We start from the raw sequence: 25714 nt of genomic DNA on the forward strand, positions 1-25714 counted from the left end.
GTCCCCGCAAGGGCAATCACCGTCTGTTGATTTTGGGACCATGTGAAGAGGTGACGCATATGGGCTGGATGAAGGACGTACTATCCTGAGTTCCATCATGTGGGCAAATGCCTGTCGAGCCAACCGCAGCTTCTCGGGTGACAGGCGCCGTGGTCGCGCATAGACCGGTGGGCCTGTGGTTTTGATGTGATGCAGGACGCCGTGCTTTACTTCTGGAAATGCCTGTGGCTGTTGTGTCAGCTCTGGGAACTCTTGTAGTATTGCGGTGAAGTACGCTTCTCCAGCCGGACTGAGCAAGGCCGGGCTGATAGGGGGGTGCCAACACGGCGTGCCTTGTACCGCTCCCCGAGAAACGGGATCTTGAAGCCGTTTGTTGCGGACGTCGACCAACAGACCGAAGAACTGGAGAAAGTCTGCACCTAGTATGGCGAATTTGACATCAGCAGCTATGAACACCCAGCTAAACGTTCTGCCGAAACCGAAGTTCAGCGACGGTGAACGATGGCCATATGTTGATATCACCGTGTTATTGACAGCTTGCAAGGGCGATGTACTAGGCTTCTTTCTTTCAGCTTGTGACGCCGGTATAACGCTCACCTCGGCGCCTGTGTCCACTAAGAAACGTACTCCGTTGTTGCGGTCGGTAATAAAAAATACTGAGGGACGACTTGGAGGCAACGTAGTAGCACTGGTCGCCCTCAGTGCCTGCCGCGGCTGTTTCCCGAGTGCGCGCACGGTGGGACACATTAACGCGCACTACTTCCGAACCTCCGATGATACCAGCAGATATGCTCGTGCTGCTCTTGCGATAGCGGCGTGTTAGGCTCTGTTATCGTTTGCGCCCTCCTGCTAGCGTGCAAAGCTGATACTGTTTCGGCAAGTCGAGCAATCTCCTCACGTATCTCTTGAAGTTTGTTTAGAGGCTGTTGCGCTTGCACGGCAGCCATGGGTGTGGGCGGTGTCATTGCTACCAGTTTGTCAGCAAGTTCGGCGGCTGCGGTTAAATCCTTGTGCTCTGAGGCAGCGATGACCATGCGGACGCCTGAAGGCAACTTTTGCAAAAAAAGTTCTCGGAGCAATACTCCATTTATCGTGTTTGATGTTGCGCCAAGCAACTGTTGCATGTGCCGCAAAAGCCGACTAGGAGTACGGTCGCCGAGTTCCGTGCCGCGAAGCAATTGCTGCAGTCGTTGTGGTTCGGAGGGCGTAACTCGGTGAATAAGGGTTTCTTTTAGCGTTGCATATGCGTTTTCGAAAGGTGGTGCGAGCAACAGATCCCTGATTTCACTGGCTATGGCGGGCGGCAGACTGCTGACTACGTAGTGGTATTTCGTAAGGTCTGCGGCGATTCGTCTGGCTGCGAACTGAGATTCCACTTGTATGAACCAAAGTGCGGGGTCTGCAGTCCAAAAAGGGGGCAGCTTACCGTCGACTGAGGAGACTGTCGGAGGGGCGTCGGTCGTGGACGTTGAATCCATATTGTGGCTGGTTCGACACTCCGGTCGCTGTGTCTGTATTCCGAGTCCGGGTCACCAATGTTGAGACGCGTCGCTCGGCAGAGCTGCGCAAGTGAACAACTCGCGTCCCAAAACAACAACTGACTTTTATTATCACCCTTCCTCTCGAAGATAACTTTCTCGTGCGGGCGCATGCGCTCTCTGCACCGCACACAGAAGCACCGCTTTGCGTCGCCACATTACTTCGAGGAGGAGATCCCCACTGGCCATTCTTGTAGCCTGGTAACCTAGGCCAAGTGCAGTGGTGAGGCATTTGGAGACAACAAAAGGCGAGATTGTTCTAGCATTCTTTTCAGCAGTTTCGCAGAGAATTACATGGTAGCGGGGAGAAGATTCTTTCGTTTTTTTTTTTAAAATAACTGGAAATGTCTTCGGTGTGCCCTCTCTTCGAGAGAGGACGATCATGCAGTGAAGGAAGAGAAGTAAAATTCATAAAATAGGTGTCCATTCGGCAGCCATGCCAGCCACCCACCGTGGAGCCCAACACGGGGACGTGACAGGCCCTAAAATAGTATAGGCATGTCAACGTCAGCTGCACACAGCCGCTATAACCAAATATATTGTGCCCAAGACAGAGCACATACACAAGGTTAACCCTTGCCACCAGGAAAGATCGGAAGTAAACAGAAGAAAGAAGATGACAGGACAGATAAAAAGCGAGAGATAAAGAGGAAGATGTAGGGGAGGGACAGATAAGAAAAGGCCACTGAAGATGTTGGGAGGGACAGATAAGAAAAGGACACTGCCGATTTCCCCTGGGTGGGTCAGCCCAGGGCTGCCATCTGCATGAAGCCAGGGCCAAAGGGGTGTGTTGCCTCTGCCGGGGCAGGAAGGGGGGGGGCCTTAAAGGTCCAATCACCCTGCGTCCACTCAACCCCCAAGATCCCCTTTTCCCGGACACAGCAAAGCCACGCACGGCTAGGCGTGAGAGGGAGTCGACACTCCTCCATTAGCTCAGGTCCATGGTGTCGCAACACACCAAACGCCTGCTTACGAAGACGCCCCTGCGGGGTCTTTGGAAAGTTCCAATAGCAACATTCCAGCATGAATTGAATCTTATTGCAAACATTTTTAGGAAAGGGTTCAAAATTTTGAATATTTGCACACCCCTAATGAAAAGTCTTCATTTGCATTACAATCGTGGTCGTGTTACAACCGAGCAAATACGGTAACAGTTGGCAATGGTTCATCACTTCCATTCTGGCACTGCAGTATTCCGAAGAGAAAGACCTCGAGTAATAAACGAGAGATAATGGGGAAGTAGCGTGGCTGCTGCTGCCACTCTTGACACCATATCTGCACTTATCAGTAGTTTGTGCCTTATGGATTGACCTTTTCATAAATCAAACTTGTGCCCACTTCCACCACCCCAGAAAGTGTCCCCCCTGGCTAATTCTTGCTCTGAAGCCACTGCGAAAATCGTGTCACCTGCATATGGCACATTCTGAACTCCTGTTCTCACTTCCCAGTATACAGCGACAACAGAGTTTTTACGCGATAGTGTTAGAGAGCTCGTGTCACAGAAATTCCGCCGTTGGCACAGTTAGTTGCGAGTGAAAAATCGAGAAAGAAGCAAATAAAATAATAAAATTTTCGTTCCCATTGAGGATCGAACCCGGGCCATTCACCTGACAAGCAGGTGTCCTACCACAAAGCCATAATGTTACTTTGCAGAGGCTTTGAGAAAAAACACTACATAAACGCCATGTAGTGGAAGGAGTCTCCTTAACGCATTTTGTTCGACAGGTATCCTGATGAAAATGAGCCCATTAGGCGATTTGTAGGCACATTTGGGAGGCCATCAAACTACGTCGAAAAAGGCCAGATAGTTCAACCATCGCCGATAAGAACACACAGGAGCTTTCAAACAGCTCTGAAAATTGACAACTATGTCAATTTAGTGGAAAACATATGATGCCTTTCCACAGGTGTTGATCAAGCAAACAGCAACTGCTAGATAATCTGCTGCCATCTGTGAAGCATTGTAAGACTCTTTATAACCTCCAACACACACACGCACATGTGCACGCGTGTGTGTTTGTGTGCCATCTTTGAGACATTGTGAAAAATGTGTCTCGACTACAGCAGAGCGCCGTTCTAGCAGAGGGAAGTGGCCACACTGCACAGTCTTGCTCATCAATGAGTGCCCGCAGGACATTCATGTCAAGTAGTGTCCCACAACTAACGAGCCAGAACGATGATAACGTTCAAGCACGAGCAACTGGGAGCACTACCTGCACTGCCTTATCTGGGACACTTCATGCAGCATCTGTGTCAACTGGACATCGACGACGAGGGAGGCTACGCATGACCAAGGCACAGAAGCCAGAGCGAAGCTGAGGCAATGCAACGGAAATGGCGGGAGTGGCTGGACAGAGCGAGACAAAATGACAGCGACGATGGAGCTTTATACACTGTAAGCAAAACTATCAGAGTTTGGGGTTTTCACAGCTCATGACCTCTGAAAACTCTCTCACTTTTAAAATTACTACCTCGTGTTGGAGTAAAAGGTGATACATGACAGTTTTACCACCAGCTCCGATATACGTCGTAAAAAGAAGTCAAAATCCAGTTTTACCTCGTGGGGAGTCTTCCATCACGTGATTTTTTAACCTGCATTTCAGAGTTTATTACCATGTGACTGCAAGCTGCAGCTGCTTCGGCGGCTTTTTCCCCATACCCCCGGGCTGACGCTCTCGCTGAATCATGAAAGAACGAGAGAACCACAGATTTTTTTTTTTTTTTTCAAGGTTTGGTATGGCATCGTCCTGCCTCATTACTGACCTCAAGTCGATGCATTGTCACTGGAACTGGGAGCAAAATGGGCACAACGAGTGAGAAAAGCATTCTGTAAAAAAAAAACAACAAAAAAATGGCACCGAATTCGCATGTTTCTGCAAATGTCGTCGAAAGACGATAGTCTTGCGTGAGGAGAGAGTGAACGAGACATTTATTTGATGTTCTGCGCTAGAAAATCGGTGAGCGGTATTCTGGAGGTGATGCGTTAGAGTGCCCCGAGCGTACAGCGGAGGCGAACGAGCGCATCAGGTCACGTCACAAGTGAGACTTGAGCGCCACCTGGCAGTTCTTTAGAAAACAAAGCATGTGGCTCTGAGACGGGTGTGCGCACCCATCTCAGAGATAAGGTGTAGAACGCAAGGTGACGGGTAGGTGCCACCACCATCTCATCTTAGCAAAGCGTTGGAAATACTCCGTTCCGTGCAAGCGTTGCGTGGTCAGCGCAGCGTGATAAGAGCTACGGTCCTTAATATTACTTATGTATGCCTTTTCTAGTAAGAGACACACATGCAAAATATATACGAGTTGTTATGGTGCCCTAGACATGCGCAATAATTTCTTTTTATTGAACAATTGTGCAAGAATGAACGCTCAACCTTGAGCAACATTGGTGGGCGCTGCGTATGGGGTCGACCGTTTCAAGTACCCGATGCTGCTAAAAGTGGACAAACAGACAAATGTACAGACAGGTCCGGAGGGGGGGGGGGGCACTCCAAGAAAAAAAAAAAAAAAAACTGGTGGAATGTTGTCCTGCATATTTTTGCAAATCAATGGTTTTTGCTGTGCAGCAGCCCTGGAGAAAAACGTTGAAGGAAGCTCGGGAACTGTGTGTCTGGTTGAGCTGATGAACATCACGTGTTTCTTACATCATCGAGCGACCTAGCACTTCAGAGCGCGAGCCTCCGAACTTGTACGTCCTGGATATCTCGCTTTCGTGCTGATTCGCGAAGAGCTGCAAGCGGTAACAAAATCAAGCTGGTGTCATTGTCAGTGGTTGCTTCATGAAGAGAGATCAGTTACCGAAGCGATAAGCGAAAGGCTTCGCTACGTCGTCGGCACGAAGCCGGCCAGTGTGAGTGCATCGCCAGGGCAGGTGAAAGAAGCATCGCATATATTTTGTTCCACAGAAGACGATGTCTGCTGGAGTAAAGTGCAGCCCAAATCGTCCACCCCATGCGCCAATTGTAGTCAAACATGTAGCACGAAAGCGAGAGCTGATACGAGGCAGACGGAACCAACAAGCGGCTGCTGATGAGCACGAAGACAACCCAGACGGTGGTTCGTCTCTTTCGTTGGAAGTACATACATCGCCCCGCCCACGTAAAACTCCGCAGATAGCAGACACGTATTCATTTGTGCCTGAAATGATGATGAAATTCACACAGGAGATGTATTCTGTTATCCCCAGCTGTCGTTTATCGCAGAGCAGTGATCCTCGACAAGGCCTAGTACGTCGCCGCTAAGAAGCTTGTATACAGGTGTGCATTGCTCTTCTACGCCCGTTGTCACGAATACGTGTTGCTACTGTGTTTGTGCATTGCCGCTCAATGAAAACTATTGAGCTGCCGTGTTCTGTGTACATGGGTATATTTTATGGACTTGTGCATCAGCAGTGTTAACACGTGTGGGGCCAACAGGCCGGAGTGCGAGCTAATTGTTGGATATTCAAAAAGTGAGACCGGGTGGGTTTATAATAAAAGATCGGTGCGACTCCTAGCGACCTGCAGCCCTGAACTTTATGCTTGCACATTTAACCGTTGTTGTTAATCGATGCAAAAACAGCTCTCCTACCGACACTACACGGCACGTCAAAAAGTCGTGCCTATATATACCGGATCGTCGAAGTACAGTTGAATAATGCGTGCAGTCTGTTGAAGAGGTGTTTTATTCTGCATTTTTTGTATGTGTGTGTTTGTATGTTAACCTAAATGTCATCAATTCAGCCACCATTCGATATTTATTAAATTTGCAGACTCTTTGGGCGAATCCACCCGTCAACCTTAATTTTTTTTACAACCTGAAATAACTCCCAGAAATCGCCTCAACAACCTTGTGAAGGCAGTGAAAATTTACTCTCTCTATACTCGCTCAAAACCTCACTGGGATAAATAATTATTACCCTTCCTACGTTCAAGAACTCAGTTAGCATGAGAGTTAATTTTTACTTCAACTGGTAGGTGGTAAAAAAACCCAGAAAAAGTAGTTTGCTAGAGCACAAGTGTTTTACCCCGGTTTTGAGGTTATTTCATGTTATTTTCGTTTAGTGCATATGGTTACACCGTTCAAGCACAGGAAAGTGGCCACGTTGCACAGCCTTGCTCATCGATGAGGGCCGGCAAGACAATATTTTTATGAAGTTGTTATAAAAATGCTGTTAAATAGATTAAAAACCTGTACCATTACTATAGATACAACGCGCTTACATGCGTTTGTGTGTGTGTATGTGCGTGTGTAACAAAAGATATTAATAAGTGTGCACTTAGCGGTTGAAGTGCAGTGAGCTCTGTATCCGGCTTACTGTAAATAAAAATACTACTACTACTACTACTACTACTACTACTACTACTAGGGGCCAGATTTCGCTATCGCGTTCAACTGTTAAAGGCGAAGCTTAAGGGTTCCCCAATTGTTTTTTTTTTTGTAGATACACCAACTACTACCACAGATTCTTCACACACAATTTTAGTCTGGTCAAGTTCGCATTTATCTGGTGAGAGCAAACAGCAGAGGTGATCAGAGTCATGCACTACTCACCCCTCCTGGCGCTGTGCGAGTGGACTGGGTGGCCTGGTAGACCTGTGGTCGCCCGTTCTCATCAGTCGTCATCGTCATCACCGAAGATGACGAGAAGCTGTGGCAATTCGGGTCCTGAGAGAGGCAGTCCTGGAACCAAACATCACAGCCCACAAAAGAAATTCTTGAGAATACTAAATATAGAAGAAAGTAATTTCATTACAGTCAAGCCTAAATTCTGTGTATCATCTGCAAACACATGGTTTGAACAAGCGACTTCACCCATGCTATCCAACAATTTTAATATTCAGCCCAATCATGAAAACTCTGGCAATATGCTTTTTTTCCTCGTGATGATGATGATTATCGCCGTCAGCAGCAGCCTTACGAACGGCCACTGCAGGGCTAAAAACCTTTCCCAGGATTCTCCAATAAACCCAGTCCTACACTGGGTGTGGTCATATTACCTCCAACATAGTGTTATTCTCATCTGCCCACCTAGCCTCCTCCTAATTCCCCCTGACACACTTGCCTCCTCATAGAACTCAGGCGAGTGCTTTTGAAACCAGCCGCTATCTTGGCTTCTCTCTACATGTCATGCCCATTCCTTCTCGACAAACCTTTGTTTTTTACCCCTTAAATGGGCCCTGTGACGCAAATTAAACGTTTTGTTTATATAGACTTTCAAGTGCTTCCATGTGACTTTCACGCAACTTCCATGTGCAGGACAAAGGGCAGTGAAGGCAGCAAGCATAATGATGAACGTGAGGAACAAAACGACAATATGGCTGCTAACAAATCGTGCAACCTTCTAGCATCTTCTAAACATCAAGAAAAATGCCATCTTGTTCTATTGCAAACGGCCATAACATGGACAGAAGGTAAAGGAGAGTACGCAAAAATTTTATTCGACAGCGGAAGCCAAAGATCATTCATACATTGGAGGAAAAAAAAGTGAGAGTGTTATGAACGTTGTCGAAGTTGCACTGAAGGAAAATCCAAACGGGCAATCACTAGTAATGGAGGCTATTGAAATAGACATATCAGGAACGATACTCACTAGCCCAAACGACAATTCAAAGTCCCGTATTAAGAAGATGGGAATGAAAATCGCTGATGACAACCATGAAAAATGTACAACACAGGAAACAAGTTTACTTCTAGGGTCTGGTTTCTGCGGGGAGGCAATAACTAGACGTGTGAAAAGACTAAACCAACACACAATGCTAGTAGAAAGCATTCTGGGTCGATTCTTGTACATGGACCATGCGGTGTAAAATCAAATGCCAGAAAAGCAAGATCAGTTATGGTTCTTCACGCTACAAAGAACAGATGATATAGCGGATGCCATCCAAAGAATTTGGAAGCTTGAAAACACTGGAATAGCAGAAACGAAGAACAGGCAGCATAGAGTTGACCACCTTTTTGCATCGTTTGGAAAGACGGTGGAGAGGGATGGAGATAGATACAAAGTAGGACTACCATTGCAAGAAACAGTGAACATGGAAGCAACAAGGAAGTAGCAATCAGAAGATTGATGCAAGTATCAAGAAGACTTCAGAAAGACACTGTGCTAAGAGAAAGATACAACAGTGCTATGAAAGAATACTTTACATTGAGAGTGGCAGAGATAGCAATGTCGGGTGAACTTGAGCAGTTGCATACTACATGCCACATCAAGCAATCATTAAAGAAGATCGACTTACAACGAAAGTGAGAATAGTGTTTGACGCTTTGTCGCCAACCAGGAGAGTCGTTGAATGAAAACCTAAAAGCTGGAGAAAACTTGAACCCAGACATACTGGCACTGATAATAAACTTTCACAAACACTCAGTTGCAATGACGACAGACGTAGAAAAGGCGTTCTTGCAGATCAGCATTCACAAGGAAGATTGAGACGCCCTTCATTTTTTGTGGTGATAAAACGAACAGTGCGACCTAACTAAAGAAAACATCATTACAAAGAAGATGACCAGGGTGACATTTGGTACAATGCCAAGCAGTTTCTTGCCGGCAGCAACAATAAAACATCACCTAATTCAAGAACAGCAAGACTTTTCCAAAACTGTGGATAAACTTCGAAATTTAATTTACGTGGATGGTGTCATGACTGGAGCAACGCACGAGAGTCAAGCGAAAGGTTTATACTGGGCCACAAAGGAAAATTTTCGCAGACCAAAAGAAATGGACATCGAACAGTGAAGAGAGAAGGAAACATTTTTCGAGAATCAAAATGTCGTTCCTACATCATCAAGTGAAATTAACATTCTAGAAATGACATGGAATACGGATGACCATACTTTGTGCTATCCTGTGAAAAAATGGGTGACAGCAGAAGTGAGTGAAAGGCTGACCAAGCGCACAGTGCTTCAAGAAAGTGCCAAGATATTCAATCCATTGGGATTTCTAACACCTGTCACTGTAAGAGCAAACATAGAGATAAAAAGGCTCTGGAAGTCTGGAATTTCTTGGGATGATCATTTAACAGATCAAGATGAGAAGATATGGAGAAAATGGGTGAAGGTAATTAAATCAATCAAAATTATAAATGTACTACGGCAGTACGTCTCAAATAATAATCAGCATTTGAACACAGAAATGCACATTTTCTATGATGAAAGCCCTGCAGCGTATGGAAGTGCAGTTTACCTGGTAATGGCCTACAAGAACAGAGTCAAAAGAGACAGTGCTGATAATCACAAAAAGTAAAGTGTCTCCAATTAATGCAATCAGCCTAGCAAAATTAGAACTTCTAGGAGCAACACTACCTGTGAGAATGTGGAGTTACATCAAAAGTAACCTGAAACAAGAAACTGACCTGGTGAGGTTTTGGACGGATGCTACAATCGTGTTAAACTGGATAATAAAAATGCCGAGAAGAATTCGTTGAACATCAACAACAAGAAATAAGATAAGTACGTATCAGCAGAGAGTCAATACACATATGTGAGCAGTAATGGAAATTCAGCAGATCTAACTAGAGGTATCACCGTGGAACAACTTCCTTCAGCAGAAATTTGGTCGAAAAGACCAGAGTGGTTACAGAACAAAGGCTATCCAAGTTACAAAGAGCTAGGTGATACTGAAGAAACAAGGAAAGTTGAAATACTCTTTGAATATACGACGAAACAAGGCACAGAACAAGGAATCTAATTTGAAAAATTTGGCAATTACTCTGAGATGTTAAGCACAACAGCTTGGATGTTTCACTTCTACAGCAAAGTTCAACCAAGAAGGTATATGGCCCTCTAACAGCTGAACAGATCGAGGCTGTGGTGAGCCATATTATTCGGCAAGAACAAAATGTGGAGCTTACAAAGAACTGAAGAGAGTCTGAGCACATGAGACAATAAGGGGTTGGTTGAGGTATTCACAGACGAACACAGCATACTGAGACTAAAAGGACAACTTCGAGAGACAAGTATGACATTTAATGGAAAGCATCTGATAGTAATACATAGAGAAAATCATTTTACGAGAATACTGATTAGACATGTGCAAGGAGAGACTTTTCACGCAGAGTGCGAGACATGCTAGCCCGTTTAAGAACCAAGTTTTGGATTATCAGAGAATGACAGGACCGGAAGTAAAATATGTCATAAAAATGTGCATTATATGCAGAAGGTATAATTCCAGACCACTGCAACAAGAGATACGTCCTCTGGCTGCCGATTGAGTAACAAAGACTGCACCTTTTGAAATAGTTGGAATAGGCTTCACAAGTCTTCTGCAAGCAGCCAAAACAAAGGTAGAGATAATGAGGGTTTACATAATAATCTCTACATGAGCAGTTACGAGAGCTTTGCACTTGGAAATACCTAAAGACACTTCAGCTGAAAGTTTTCTGCAGGCTTTTGCCCCTCGTCCCTATAACATCAACGTATCGTGCCCTCGATTGTAACGCGCACTCGGTATTCACGACGAAAAAAAAAAAGTAAGACATCGATTGCAACGCATTTTTCTCGTTGGCCCGCACGATCACGCTACTCGGGAAAACGACTCCTTTCGGGGGCGTCTTCCATTTAAATATGAGGTATGGGGGAAGCTTGTGCCTATCTGACGTGCAATGGAGCATTGCCGTCACTCTTCTTTTACCGCGGCCCAATGTCAGCATGCGAACTTGCTACGCCCCCTTCTTCTCGACGGTTGTGGTGCCAGGCATGTCAAAGTAAAGAGGCGTCTGATCGGCATTCCCGATTTGCCCAAGCAGGTAGCCGTTGTTGTGCCGCAAGTTTAGGACGAACCTCTGAAAACTGTGAAGCTTTTCTTCGTACTCCTCCAGCATGTTTTGGCGCATGCCCGTTCGCTTTTGGAGGGAAAAGCCTTTCCTCTTCATAAAGTTAGTTAGCCAGCACCTGCTCGCTTTGAACTGGCTTCGCGTTAGCCCTTTTTCTAAAGCTAACTGCATAGCCCGCACTTGGAGCAGTTCTGTCGTCACGAGCCGCTGTACCGCTCGCTGCTCAAGCACATACTTGGCGAACAGCTCTTGAATTTGCGGAAACCGACCCTGCTGTGGTCCACTGAAGCCTTTGCATGAATCTTTGACAATCTTCTGCTTTTGTTTCCGCCAGTCCCACACGCACGTTTCGGGAACTCCGAACGACCGCGATGCGGCCCGATTTCCGTCTGTTTCGGCACATGCGATGACTTTTAAAAGCGGCATCGTGGTGCACTCGTCGAGTTTCTGGAGTCGGCCCTTCCATGCCATTGATGCTAATGAACTACAAGAAGACGAACTCCTCAGCACATGTACAAAGTGCTGCACATGGGAAACACATAGGCAAAAATGGCTGACGCGCCATGCCAAAGCACGTAGGGGGCAGCCATTTTGGAAATGCTGATGGCAATAGAATGACCGTATTCATTTTTTTCGCACTCGATTTCAACGCGCATGCGATTTATGAACTCGCTTAACCGGAAAAAAGGTGCGCGTTCGATTCGAGTAGTTACGGTATGTCACTCTATTAAGCTGGCTTTGTGCCACTCCCTCCGTGTGCACGCTATAACTAAGTACTAATTTTATTTCATTACGTGCACCATCACTGCTAACGAAGGAATAAATACCGTGCCACAGCAATTATTGCAAGTACCTACCATGAAGTTTGTCTGTCAAGAACTTTATTAAATGGTCCTGAAGAGTTTAAGTCACCAGGGTGTCCATGAGGGACACACTAGCAGCCGCTGCTGTAGGTGACGCCAGAGTCTAGGTGGGAACGTGGTGGCATTCCACCAGCTCTTGGGCCCTCTGGACTGCCTTTTGTTGGTTTCTGAGGCTGGGGCTCCTGAGTGCCTCCTCCCAGTCGGACTCATTTGTGAGAAGTCCTCGAGGTAGCGCGGGACATTGCTAGAGCATGTGTTCGAGTGAACAGTACACTTCTGAGCAGTGTGGGCATTGTGAATCTATGAGTTGCAACGGCTGAGTCGGCTCCGTGATGGGTACGGTCTCGTCTGTAGCATGCAAAAAGCTACCTCTTGCACGCGTTTGAGCTTTGCATGTGGTAAAGGGTATTGACTTCTATTGTTTGGGTAGTAAGAAGTAATGAAGTAATTTTTTTTTCTTCTTGCCCATGTTCAGAAATGACTGACATTCTCACATGGCCATCCGATGTGATGGTGGCACCGAAGAGCTTTTCAAAACTACTTGAAAGTTCGGGATACATCACCAAATAGCATTTCGAAACTACTTTGTAGTTCGCGATACGCAGCCAATGCAGCGACTGACATAGCGAATAGAAGCATAATCGGCTAGCCGCCCGCCGTCCGATGCAATGACGACACCGAAGAGCATTGCGAAACTACTTCAGAGTCCAGGATACGCAGCCAACGCAGCGACTAATATAGTGACAAAACCGACATAATTGACTGTCCGCAATACATTTGTCCCATAATATGCTACTTAGTGAAAACTGAAACGTTTTTGAGATGTGGTACGGTCCCAGGGAGCTGATCGTCTACTCGCTAGTTGCGTGCAGCGCTTCACCTACTTGGCATACACATCGTGCCGAGCCGCTTTCGCTTACTCCGCTGCAGACCGTCCACAAATGCAACTTTGTGCAAGCGATGCTCTAGCGCAGTGGTTCTCAAATGAGGGTCCCCGGACCCTTGGGGGCCCGCAAAGCCACTTCTATGATCCGCAACACCCTCACCCGCATTTTTTTTAAGCGTGACTATGCCACATATTGATGAACTGTCCAAAATGAAGTGATGTGGCATGTTTGTTCGATGTTTTTCGTAGTAATTAAAGGTAGGCTTGTGCGAATAAATGAAGTGATGTGGCATGTTTGTTTGATGTTTTTCGTAGTAATAAAAGGTAGGCTTATGCGAATATTCAAATCCTTCAAATATTCAAATTAATGGTAGAGTATACGAATTCGATTCTAATCTAAATTATTGAAAATTTCAAAGTATTTGCAATGAATTAACAGGTGTATATTAATCCGCATGTAACGGCTTGTAAAGGTAGTTTTGTAGCAGTGTCAGAGTGCTAAGCCGTGAAAGCACCCAACCAGAGAAAATCCGCTTTGCCGCGAAGTCCCCCTGCACATTTCAAGGGGCCCTGCAACACTTATTGAGCACAGTCACAAAACGCTTTCGATCGATAGTCAAGGCTTCTGAGAACACACAAGCCAAATATAGCGCCTAACGCGTCCTGCGATGCACAGTAAAGTCTCAAAGCTCGCTGAAAATTGCTCTCTCCTCTCGGCAAATGACACGACAAGCTCAAAAATCCCTCGTCACAGCTATTGCATCAGCCATTGGCTGATTTGAATCTGGTGCGCTTGGTCGTCAGTGGAGCCTCAGCGGGTTGCCGCGACGTGTCCATGCGTGCGGGTGCGATCACTCTGAAAAGCCGCATATTGTAAGAAAAAAATAAAAGAGGTGCTCACGGGCACGAGGTGCACGTGACGTATATTCTTTCGCCGTGCGATTCCTCCCTGCTTAGTTTTCAGCTATTTCGTCAGGACAAAAAGAGAGAATTAAATTGCAGCGTGCGACTGATTTTTGAAACTCTGCCACTCGTACTGGACTGATTCTAAAAATTTTGCAGTGGTAAATTTGCAAGGCAACAAGCTTGTTTACTGGCTCCATGGCTACTTGAAAAAGTGTTGCAGGGCCCCTTTAAATGATCATGTTACCCTCAAATCAATTCATCATTTTATTGAGCTTAAAAGCTTGTTATGACAGCTCATACACTCTATAAAAATAAAATTTAAAATGTTACTTATTTTACAAGAATCACTCGCATCCTACCGAAACTCATATCTCGCTACTACTCAAAGTTGTTTCAACTTCCAGTGAACCAAAAAAAAAAAAGACATTTGCATAGAGGCCTTATTTCAACACAAAAATATATTGTGCTGGTTATAGTTAGGTCATGATAAATATGCCCATTTTTCTTTGTATGTCATAACACTATTCAAATTTGATTCGAAATTATTTAACCAGAATCGCTATTCGCTTTGAACCTAAAATTCTCTATTTGCACAAGCCTAATAAAAGGCACCTGTTTAACGCTCCAGTTGTGTTACTTTACCTACGTACCCCCTCCCCCCCCCCCCCCCCACCTTTGGCCCCTCCGCTGCAAGGGGTCCCCAACACATCCATGGCTGAGAACCACTGCTCTAGCGGTTCGGCAGCGGACAGAGGCACGTTTAGGCTGCCGCCTCATGAAAGCGTCTGCTACGCTTGCTGTCTCAGTACAGGCAATCCACAATGCTCAACTCTGAAACAGCGAGCTGCTGTCGTATCTGCAAAGTGGTGCACGCTCAGCATGGTGCCGCACAACTATTGAGGCCGTAGCAAATGGCGCCTTAGAGCTCTCAGGTAGTTGCCGGCTTTTGAAGACATGCAGTAGGCTTAAAGCAGCGCTACGCCACACAAGTAGGCTATTTTTCAATGACAAGTTATACTGGCACGCTTTTCGGTTGTCGCCACATTGTCTTTGTTCTTTGCCAATGGTTGCCAGAAAAAAACACCAAGGCAATCGCACGGAAGTCAGAATAATTGATCGGCAGATTCCATGTTTTTGCAGCAGCGCAAGTGTACTTGAACGCAGTCGTGCAAATGCACCAGCACCAGTGTACAAGACGGCGACCATCACGTAATATTTGCTCATGTTGCGCGCTGTCAACATTACTTTCGCTTCCATAACCACTTTGTGGCGAAACTATGACAAAAATTATTCAAAAAAGACCATTTCGGATAAGTATGGCTCAGTAGTTTCCCGTTATCGCAAATGACACAGGTTTCCCACCACTGGTGTTGCACACTTGCCATAGTGGCTGCTGGTGGCACTGACTGATGCTCTAATGCTTAAATGCATACATACATACATATATATATATATATATATATATATAAAAAGTGGATGGGGGGATGACCACTGCTGTAACATTGGTAGAGCACTGGACATGTTATTCGAAGGTTGCAGGTTTGGTCTCTGCCGGTGGCAAGTAATGTTTTTGTCCACTCTTCTTTCCTCACAGTTAGATAACACTTATAATAACACCCTCTGTACTTTCCTTGCCATCATTGTCTGTTAACTATCATCATTAAAGTACATCATTGTCATGTGCATGCACAAACCATCATCATGCCTCTCGCCATGTATTGGCTCTTTGGCTTGCGTGGCTCTATTGAAATACATGAGAAAAGCAGTGTTCCAAATATCACAGAGGAGAGAAAATGTCCATTTCAGCAAAAAAAAAAAAAACAAGAAGTATTCTCTGTCAAGCTGCAATATACACACAAAATGTTTATTTTGGCTGATAATATCTGGGGTTTCACGTCATGAAACCACGACATGATTATGAGAGATGCTGTAGCGGAGGGCTCTGGGAAGTTTGACCATCAGGTGTTCTTCAACATGCATTCAAATCGCGCAGTACAAGGGCCTCTACCATTCTGCCTCCATTGAAATGGGACCGCCATTACTTTTGCAAAAGTAACTCATGTATGTCTTTCTGGGACACACATGAACGGACATGCTGCAGGCTATCATGAGCGTTCAGGTCAAAGATTTCCCTGACACCAAGTTAAAACTAATTGCCGATGTCCATTCCACACCAGTCACAAGCCGACAAGAACACACTTCGTGCCTTTTTACAGCTTTTCTGCCTTTCAACAGCTGCATTAGCCACGCACCTTTGGAGCTGTGCAGTCACTACCGATGATTGCATCGATTAAGTCCTGCGGTTTTGTGCACAGCAGTTACAACAAAAGGTAGTTTCGTTTTTGACCCGTGTGCACTGGCCGTGCTTGTGCCTGAAGAACTACATAGTTGCTATCGATGGTCGTGCATAATGCTGTTTTTTCTGCAGCAGTTGCAGCATGCCGCTTTTGACTGTATAAGCTTTAACACACATGTATCATCAGAGTTACATCTTCACCATAAGTGATCCTATCAATAGCGACCTCAGTTTCGTTCACAGCAGCTGTGGCCATTGGTAAGCCCAATTTCAACTATGGCCAGGCATGTACTTCCGAAGCGTCTGGAGCACTGCTGCCTCGTGCCTCTCAACAGTTTCAGTACCACCTATCAAAATGCGGACAAGTGTTCTGAACATCCCTAGCTTGGCCTGTTGGCCACAATGAAATTCGGCAAGGGATTGTACAAATTCAAATCAAAGAGAAATTGTATCAGCTAGGTTTGTATCTACTGTACATACTAACGCAACAAACATTTTCTTATAATACCCAGACACACATACAGGACACCTATTCCTCCAAATGTCACATGCATTTCAGTCTGGCTTGCAAATTAGAGGGAGGGTGCCTAGCATTGAAGGTTGTGGTTGCTCCCCTAATCTGTTTACCTGTATCATCAGCCTGTTCTGCTCACACTTGGAATAAAAGAAGCCAAAGCTATAGCGAAAATAGGAAACATGTGAGAGCTTGACATGAATAACTTTGAGAGAAAAGGAAATGATGTTTGTTGTGTTAAGGCAATGTGCAGGATGAGTTGTGTTTTTTCGCACATGCATGAGATGGGTGTGGAGGGCATGGAATAAAGAGATGGAAGTTTAGCATCTACCTTTCTTCTTGTGTTCGTTTGTTACATGTCCCACGCTAATGCAAGCTAAGTTTTGGCAAACCACATGCTTCGTGCAGCCCTCACCATGCTGCATATAGGAAGCTCATCTCCATAAAATATTTGGCTGTTGGAAAAAAATCTGTACGCACACGGACACACACTTGCACATTTAAAACATTCAACTATGCTGAACTGCACTACTATTCTATCTGTGAAGCACTGCGACGCCACTTCAATAGCTTGCCTTTAACAAGTGATCAGTTCTTGATAGCGAATAACTTTGAGCTACGCCCGATACTCATGCAACTGCACTCTATATAAGAAAGACAAGAAATACCTAGCTCAGCAGGCACAATTCGTGCCTGCTTCAAAAAAAAAATGCCACAGTATAGCACATGCATTCCTAGGGGCCTACACAAAACATTTTAGAATGCCTCAATTGTTGGCCAATGCAAAAACTAAGAGACACGTTAAGTGGGCACTTACAATAGTGGAAAACATGTCGGTTGGGAAGAGCCCAAGGCTAGCTGAACGCCGCGTGCCCCCGAGTCCCGGGAAGGCTCCGAGCATGGGGCCCAGCATGGCCTCCATCTGCCTCATGCCTTCAAATGGACTGTAGAAAAACAAGAGTGGTCATGCTTTCAAATGGGCTGCAAAAAAGCAAGTAAGAGTGGTGCATGGACAAAAAAGGAGACATATCCAGATTCCCAGTTGAAACATTTTTCTGCTATGTAAGGTATTCCTGCAAGGTATTTGTTGTTGGCTTTCCATGAGAGCTAAACTGTGCTAAGTTTACAGGGCACAGAAAGTTGGGCAGGACACAGAACGAAAAAGACACCACAAGTACAAGCTGGACATTTAGAAATGACAAGATAAGAACGCAAGGGAAAAGGTGCAAGAAACGATACAAATTGGGGAGAGAAAACTGTTCTCTGAAGCTACTCAAATGATGACGTCATAAACTACCCCTCTTCTTTTTGAGATGGCTGACTCCTTTGCTACATGCTGCACTGATAAAGTCACTACATGCACAGATAGGTCTCCACATTTCCTTCCAGCTAATTTCATTTCATTTTGTACCTTACCGAGACCACAAGGGGTGGTTAGTATGTTTACACCATAGCGTGATACAAGTTAGCACAGTGTCCAGGAATTCAGTCATTTGTTATGGCAGCAGAATTGTGGGGCAGATTTCTGCTATCTCTGGCTGCCCGAGATCTCCAAAGCTTTAATGAACCAGAGGCTTTTGTTGATGTGCATTCATTATTATCGGTATGTGTTTAGAATGTCCCTTATTTCCTCACCAAATAGCGTCCAGCTTCCCTCAGCTGTCTGCACAGGGAACTATGTCTCACAGGTTGAAAAGAATTTGCCTAATTAATGGCCTCATAGTTTCCTTTATCACATTAATGCACAGCTTAACTGAACTGTATCTTTCACATCAGTTAAAAGAAGAAGATGGCCTGTATTGCTCTGCAATCGCTTATCTCGTGGAGGTAAGTCAAAGATGGACTGTGAGGACGGCTTATTGGTGTAAGGCAGAGCACATTGGAGGTGTCTTTCATAAATGCTATATACTCTCCTATATACAAAATTATCGGACACATTAGCAATACTTTTAGCAGCATCATTTGCTGCAATTAAAGCACTACCGTTACTCCAGCTGATTTGCAGATAATTAAAATCGCCGAAAAGCAAAGCTTGTGCTTTAGCAGGTATTCTACTAAGTTCGCTCAAAGTGGTCAGTTTATGAGCAAAATTAGGAATGCTAAGCAGTAGCGTGTAGCAAACATACAAGAACACGTGTCGCTGAATTATGGTGGTCAGAAAAAAAGCACCACGTAACAATGGTAAGTTAGGAATGCTTAAAAGGACTTGACACTAATCGGTTTCCGTTGGGTAAGTGCCATATCGCATGGACTCTAGAGCCTCTTTTGAAACATTTATACCTACTGACTGGAGTGTATTAAAGTTGTGAATAAGGTACACTTTTGTAGGACCGTATATTTTTTCATCTATCAGGAACCAGAAGTTTGAAGGCTGTAAAGGTGGAGGTCATCAAAGTTGTGACCTGCTACATTAAAATGCTGTGAAACTGCTTTCGGCAATTTTTTTGCCGTGTCCGTGCAATGCCCATTTGGTCTAACCATGGCCTTTGAGATAGTGAGCGTGCAGTGTGTTTCTCCCTGGCTGTCCCAATCACCGCGCTCCCCAGCAAAACGAACGAATATCGCCTTGCGTGCCCTGCTACCACGAAAGGGTGCATTCAGTATGGATTCCAGCGGCAGTGGAGATTGCGGCAGAAAGCAGAATGCATGGGATTCCAGCGCGCGCGTGGATTTTTTTCCCCTGTAGGAGCAAGAATCACCGTGTGAATCTTGTGGCTGTAGTGATGTATTTTTTTTATTGTATTTATCTTGGTCCAATTTACAAAAAGCGTGACAACTGCTGAATTTTCTGGATCATTGCAAGGAGGTATGAATTAGTTTGTGGTAGTATATTTTTTTCATTACAGTCTATTTTATCTCTATGCTAAATACCTCGATTTGAGATATATAGAGGCATTCTAGCATTCCTCCTTTCTAGAAACATGTTGGGTGAAAACTGCACTAATAATAATCGTTGAATCGTATTGCTCTCCTATCCAGACTCGTTATTTTACTATTGTATCATGTACAAATATTTATGAGGTGGTTAACCGACGCACACTTATGCTCTAAATAAATGAGTGACCTGGTCATATCACTGAAATGTGGTGATAAGTAATTTAGTCGAAATATAATGGAAGGCTTCGATTAGCCAACCTACGTTCACTCCCCACGTCTTTCACAAAGAATGTGCCCAAGTTGTCATAGTCTTCTTTGTCATTTGTATTTTGATTATGTTTCGGTAGCACAACAGCAACAGCAGTATCATGCTGCTCTCAACTGTATAAAGGGTGGCACATGCGACAGAATGGAGTCTTTCTGAAGAAAACCAAGTATTCATTAAGGTACACTACTGAAGGAAAAAACATGGAAACTGTCACTGCTATGTAACCCTCAGTGTTTCATACCAGATACAACAAACTGAACGTGTACTGCGTTTTTCTTGAGCAAGCAAAAGATCTCTGTTCTTACTCGGCATGTAAAAACAGCACAAAAAAAGAGGCAAGGGCTGAAACCCAGACGACAAGGTGATTGCGCCTTGTCATCTTTGCTACAGTCTTTTTTACGCTGTTTTTATATGCCAAGCATGAACCAGCAACTAGCACAACTTCCGTTTCTAATGTACTCTTACATTGCCCAACATGTCCACTGAACACCGCAGAACTCGCAGCGCGAATGGCCAACCATTCCATTCGAATGGGTGACCATTGGAATGTGACCACTGCGCCACTGTGATTACATCAGTGTAACTACAAGAATCCTTGCAACTATGTACAGTGACAAGCAGTGCTAGTTTCATGAAAACAAAAGGAACCCATTTAATCGAGTGTAACCTGTGTGTGTAAAAAGCGGCACTCATCTGCCTTCACTTGCAGATCAGGCTGTCATTTTTTTTCTCCTTCACCAGTGCCCCCCATACTAACAGTCCGCAAACTTTGAAGCACAGTAACTTTCCAGCACATGCGGATCTCTCGAAGAGGCATTTCACTTATCAGTGCGGCGCAAATATACAGCAAAAAGCTACCCCATTTGAGAATATATACGTCGCAGCATTGAATTTGCCTCTCGTACATCTTAAGCATACATTTCCGAAGTGGCACAAAGTTACAGAAAAGCGCGAAACCATTTTTTTCCTTGCCACATGCAAACTACGCCCACAGTGTGGCAGCCTTTCCTATCCTCCTTGAGAGCGCCACAGTACAAAGAAAAGAGCAGGCCTCGCCCACCTCGGCAAACAAATGCCCTCCGTGCGACTGGGATGGCCGAAGAGAAACATTCCGCATGCCCATGATCTCAAAGGCCATGGTCTAACATTCACAGGCTGTGCTGTTTCGCAAATGTGCCATTTGTGACAATATGAACATTCAATCATGTAGAAATGTTTGAATTAGTGCAGGTAAAGCTGGATTTTATGTAATGTACTTAACCACTTCCAGTGCTTCCAACTATGACATCAATTAGAAGGGGTTTTGCAAGTTTTACATATTGGACAAAAACAAGGTGTTCTGAGTAATAGGATGATTTATTTTAGCATGCAGGAAATTCCTAGTGTGGCAACACATGACCTCTGGCACTTGAAAAAAATCTTTTCTATGACACTCGTTGCAACAGTTGATAAAAAAATGACACCATCTCAATCTCAAGGGGACCATGACGTGATGTGAGCCGGCACGGGAGATACGCGCCGCTCACGCGAGGAGGTTTTGCTCCCACCTCTTTGCGCTCACACATGAGTGGACCGACAATCAACTGCTACAGTGATGTTCCGTACAGTGAATCAACAGTGATGGGCCATACTACGCTGAATAATTCCCATTTTGAGACATGAAAATTTTCTATTCTGGGCATTTTTCCTTGTGTACGCTGAAAAAACTCACAGCATATATCCCTGCACATTATTTCTAAGATGCATGCAGCCCTTCACACACTACTTATTATGTTTGTTAACACGTGCAATAAACTTTAAATTGTGAGTGAGCATTTCCGGTGTGCATAATTTTTTTCCTAATCGCACTTCTTTTTTCTTTGTAGAACTTATTCCAACCTGCAGTTATACTGCCAATGGAAGTTGGTAGATGCATATGCTGCGAGCGGTGCGCAGTGATCTAGTCAATGCATTTTATTATATGGAATTGTGCGCATTTCTAAAGCACTCTTTGAATATACCAGAACTGTACAATTTACTCATAAACAGCATCAAAAGACATTGATTCCCAATTCCTAATACATCCGTGAATTCATGGACACTACTTGCACCTTTTAGGCAGCCCAGTTGTACTGCTTCTTTTTATTTATGCTGAAGGCGGACTGGCGCTATAGCATAATAATTACCTGAAGCTTCTGAGCCGCTCAGCTGGTTGAACAAGGGGACAAATGCAACTCGTAAACGGGCCATCGCACCCAAACACTGAAGTTTGTGAATGAATCACACAGTAATATATTACACATTGCCGAGTTCACTCGATCTGAGAAGCACTGGCTCGGTGCCAACCGAAAGTTGAAGCGCCAGGCCCGCGTGCTAGTCGCGGTCCCTGCTGCGCCGTTTTCCCAAAAGCGCTTGCGCACCCGTTGGCAGCGCTAGTGTGCTTGAAAAAGGTCTATTCCTTCCGCGGCGTTGAAAGCATTCACGAAGTTTCGCGACAGGGCGTTCGCGAAGGCACTATCGGTTTCTCTACGTGCAGCGGCGGATGTCTAGCGAGAACAGACCGCGTGCGTTCTGGTGTAGACAGACTGGTAGGGAAAATACAGTTCACGCCTGCAAATGCTGCAACGGCGTGCAGCTGGTGTGAGCTTCTCGGAGACCGGTGGCCGTCGCCGAGTTGTTGCAACACCATACCGACAGCTGACTCCGCGATGCTGAAAGACTTGGGAACGGGTTGTCATTGGCCGCGACCGTCAGGCCGCCACCTGATACAAGTCAAGCTCGATACAAGCATTCCATCACTACACGTGTATTTTCGCGCAATAACAAGAAGAAAACATAAGAACCTACCCCCTCATTTCTAGCTCGCAAGCCAAAAAAGTATGAAGATGCGGATCCCCTCGCTACATCCCAAAATGCACACGTCATCGGGTCCAAGGTTGCGTGGGTTCTTTCGTGCCCCGAGTAATCACGCCAAGTGTGTGTTTCGGCAAGTGCGCCATGTCCGTTAGATTACAGCTATTACAATCCCCGACGCTGGGTCTTCCGGAGTCGTGTGCCAGCCGAAAGAGCGACAATACCAGCGCAGTCGAGACAGCGCTCGCGACCACTGGCAGCGTCGGATAGCATTCACGGATGGATTCATGGCCGTGTGCTCGCATGGGAGACGCCTCTTTTGCGGCGGGGCCTTGTACGGCCGCCATTAAGAACGTTTCGACTCACCCGAAGAAGGGGTCATTCTCGAAGTCCCTCATGAGCGATCCGAAGAGGGCCATCCTGCTCCTCGACGAGATAAACCGCAGCCACCCACTAAGCCTACACAGCGACGATGAAAGCAACGCCTTCTCTAGGAAGATGCCTGCCGCATGAGAAAAAAAACAGCTGCCACACCCTTTCTCTCCTTCATATTGAAAATGTTCTCGGTCGCTAGCGTCACTTGTGGCGGACGGTGCAACAACGCCACACTTTGCATAGCCTCCGAAACAGTGATGCACTGTTGCAGGTCTCGAGCAACTCTCGACTGACGCGCCCCTATGGGTCGCAGATGAAGAACGCTTAGCTGGTACCATTAGATACCACCCGTCGCCGTGATAAAAGTGTCGGTCGCGAGCGTCACTGCGCGGAGCTTGTTTAAAACTGAAGGCAGGTCAACTCCGCTGGGAGCGCGAGCCATTCCTCAGGCATCTTTCTAGAGGAGGCGTTGATGAAAGTTAAAAGAAAGTGGTCGCAGCGCTGGCAGCAGCTGAACTATAGTGGCTAGAAGCTTTTCCTAGTGTCGTGAACGAGGCTCTGAGGCTGAAAGAGCTTACGATGCAGCCCCCAAAAGACGCAGCCACTCGCTGGCGTGCTTTGTTCGCGCGCGTCAGCTCACGTCCCGACGAGTTCCTAGCGTTGAAACCAAGTATTGTGGTAGCCGTATAAGCGCGTTGTGTTCGCCACACAAGGTGCCAATAAGTTTAAACGAGGGAAAAAGAGGTCTGGGGACTATGCGGGTAGGTTGGCGTCTTCAGAACGCCCCGTGCTGGCGGCATATAGTTGAGTGCGCAGATGTAGGATGTTTTGGGTTCCAACTCAATAAAAATAATTTTCACACAGTAATGTTTGAGTACGATGACAGAAATACCCACAGACAGTTATAGTGGTCACGTGAAGAACATGAAATATAATAAACAGTGGAAAAGACACAATGACAAACATTTTGGCATAGACTGCGTTTTAACAGTGCACTGAAAAAAAAAGGCGCATTGCAATCAAACGAACAAAATTAATTAAAAAGAAGAACACATAAACAATAAAACAGAATGCATGTACGCATAGGAACCCTTCTTGATGTTTTGTGCCTACTCTTGCAGCTGTACTAGTACTGTAGGAGCTCTGAATAGGGTGACCCAGTCCAACCATCAACAACAATTGGGAAAGCCAATTGGCCTCTATTTGACCCCAGTTGGTGTGACCCATTATTCAGTAGATTTCAATGAGATGCTTTGAATTGTCCAATTGGAATCCTAACCCAATGGCCATTCGCCGATTGGTCCTCCAACACAGTAAAAAAAAAAAAAAAAATCACTTGGTCCAATCGGCCATACCAAATTGGCCCCTATTAGGATTGGCTAAAACCAATTGGGACCTTGAAGTTCAATGGGAAATCCCAATTAGAATTAATATTTCCAAGATAATTGGTGTATTTTTTTCATTTTGCTGCCCTATTAAAATTTTCAATATTACAAATGCTTGTGCAATTCAAGTCAATCCTTATTGGAAGATTGTTATTCTGATCGGAATGTTTGGATATCATTATGCATGTTCATTTTATATTAGGCCTTCGATTTCTCTCTCTCTCTCTCACACACACACATACACACACACACACACATCACCAATTCAAGATTGTTTTAGGTCCAATTGGTGCTTCATATAGGATAGTTCCAGGTAGCACTATTACGTGCACTGAATCAATAATAATTATATTTGATATCCAGTCGAGAAAATTTTGCGTGAGGGTTTAAAAACATCCAATGAATAATCGAGAGCTTCATATAGGAGAACTTATAATGGGATTGGGCTGAGGACCCTTTACACCAGATATGGTTCTGATGGGAATTCCACCAATTGATTCCAGTTGGGCTTCAATGGTTGACAATTGGTTTCAATTGGACATAGCAGAATTGAGTAAAGCTGTAAGACAAGAAAATAGTCCATAGCAACATTTTTGCAACAACAATATTACTCCTGCAATAAAATATTTTTGCGTTTTAATATGATGCGCAAGGCGTGTCATTGATTTCATCTGTTCATTTTAAAGTCGGCCACAAAAATTACCCTATTGTTCTTGGGGCCCGGCACAACTCCTTTAGTTGAAATTACTGACATGTTGAGTGAGATTATGTTTAGAGATGAACGTATCATGTGTAGAGAAATTTTTCATTTCACGGTTGCCTTCACTAATATTATTGAAATCTGACAACATGGTTTCTTAATTTTGATGCATCTCCAATGAGATTAATAGATCAGACATCTAATTCAGAGCTACATGGTATTTCCAATTGGCGAGATTTGTCTCACCAATGAACCAAATTGGTCAAACCATTTGGATTAGGTTTTTTATGCTAACGATTGTTTGAGTTGTTTAGACCCATCAACACAATTGATAAATCGAATAAGAACTCTTTGTTGTTTCCAAAGGGTGAACTGTATTCGCCTGCTAGTCGAATTGGTCAATTCATTTGGGTATAGATTGTGTTACCGATCGGTTATATTTGTCAGACCCATTCAAACCTAAGAGAGTGACCCATTGAACCCATTGGAATTTTCCAATTGGTGTCCCAAAACACGATTGGAAAC

General features: G+C 45.0%; 1 protein-coding gene across 1 annotated transcript in view; it reads right to left on the bottom strand.

Moving 5' to 3' along the window:
• The window catches only part of Mlf (myeloid leukemia factor), a 53741-nt gene extending 30399 nt beyond the window's left edge, over window positions 1-23342 (bottom strand). The window contains exons 1-3 of the mRNA XM_037420116.2: window positions 23096-23342; window positions 17570-17696; window positions 7071-7199 (exon numbers count right to left, since the gene is read on the bottom strand). Of these exons, the coding sequence (XP_037276013.2) occupies window positions 7071-7199; window positions 17570-17696; window positions 23096-23148 (309 nt within the window). The 5' untranslated portion in view covers window positions 23149-23342. The remainder of the gene's footprint in view (window positions 1-7070; window positions 7200-17569; window positions 17697-23095) is intronic.
• Window positions 23343-25714: the final 2372 nt, after the last annotated feature.

This window comes from Rhipicephalus microplus, chromosome 3, assembly GCF_043290135.1.
Source record: "Rhipicephalus microplus isolate Deutch F79 chromosome 3, USDA_Rmic, whole genome shotgun sequence".
In the NCBI taxonomy this organism is placed as follows: Eukaryota; Metazoa; Arthropoda; class Arachnida; order Ixodida; family Ixodidae; genus Rhipicephalus; species Rhipicephalus microplus.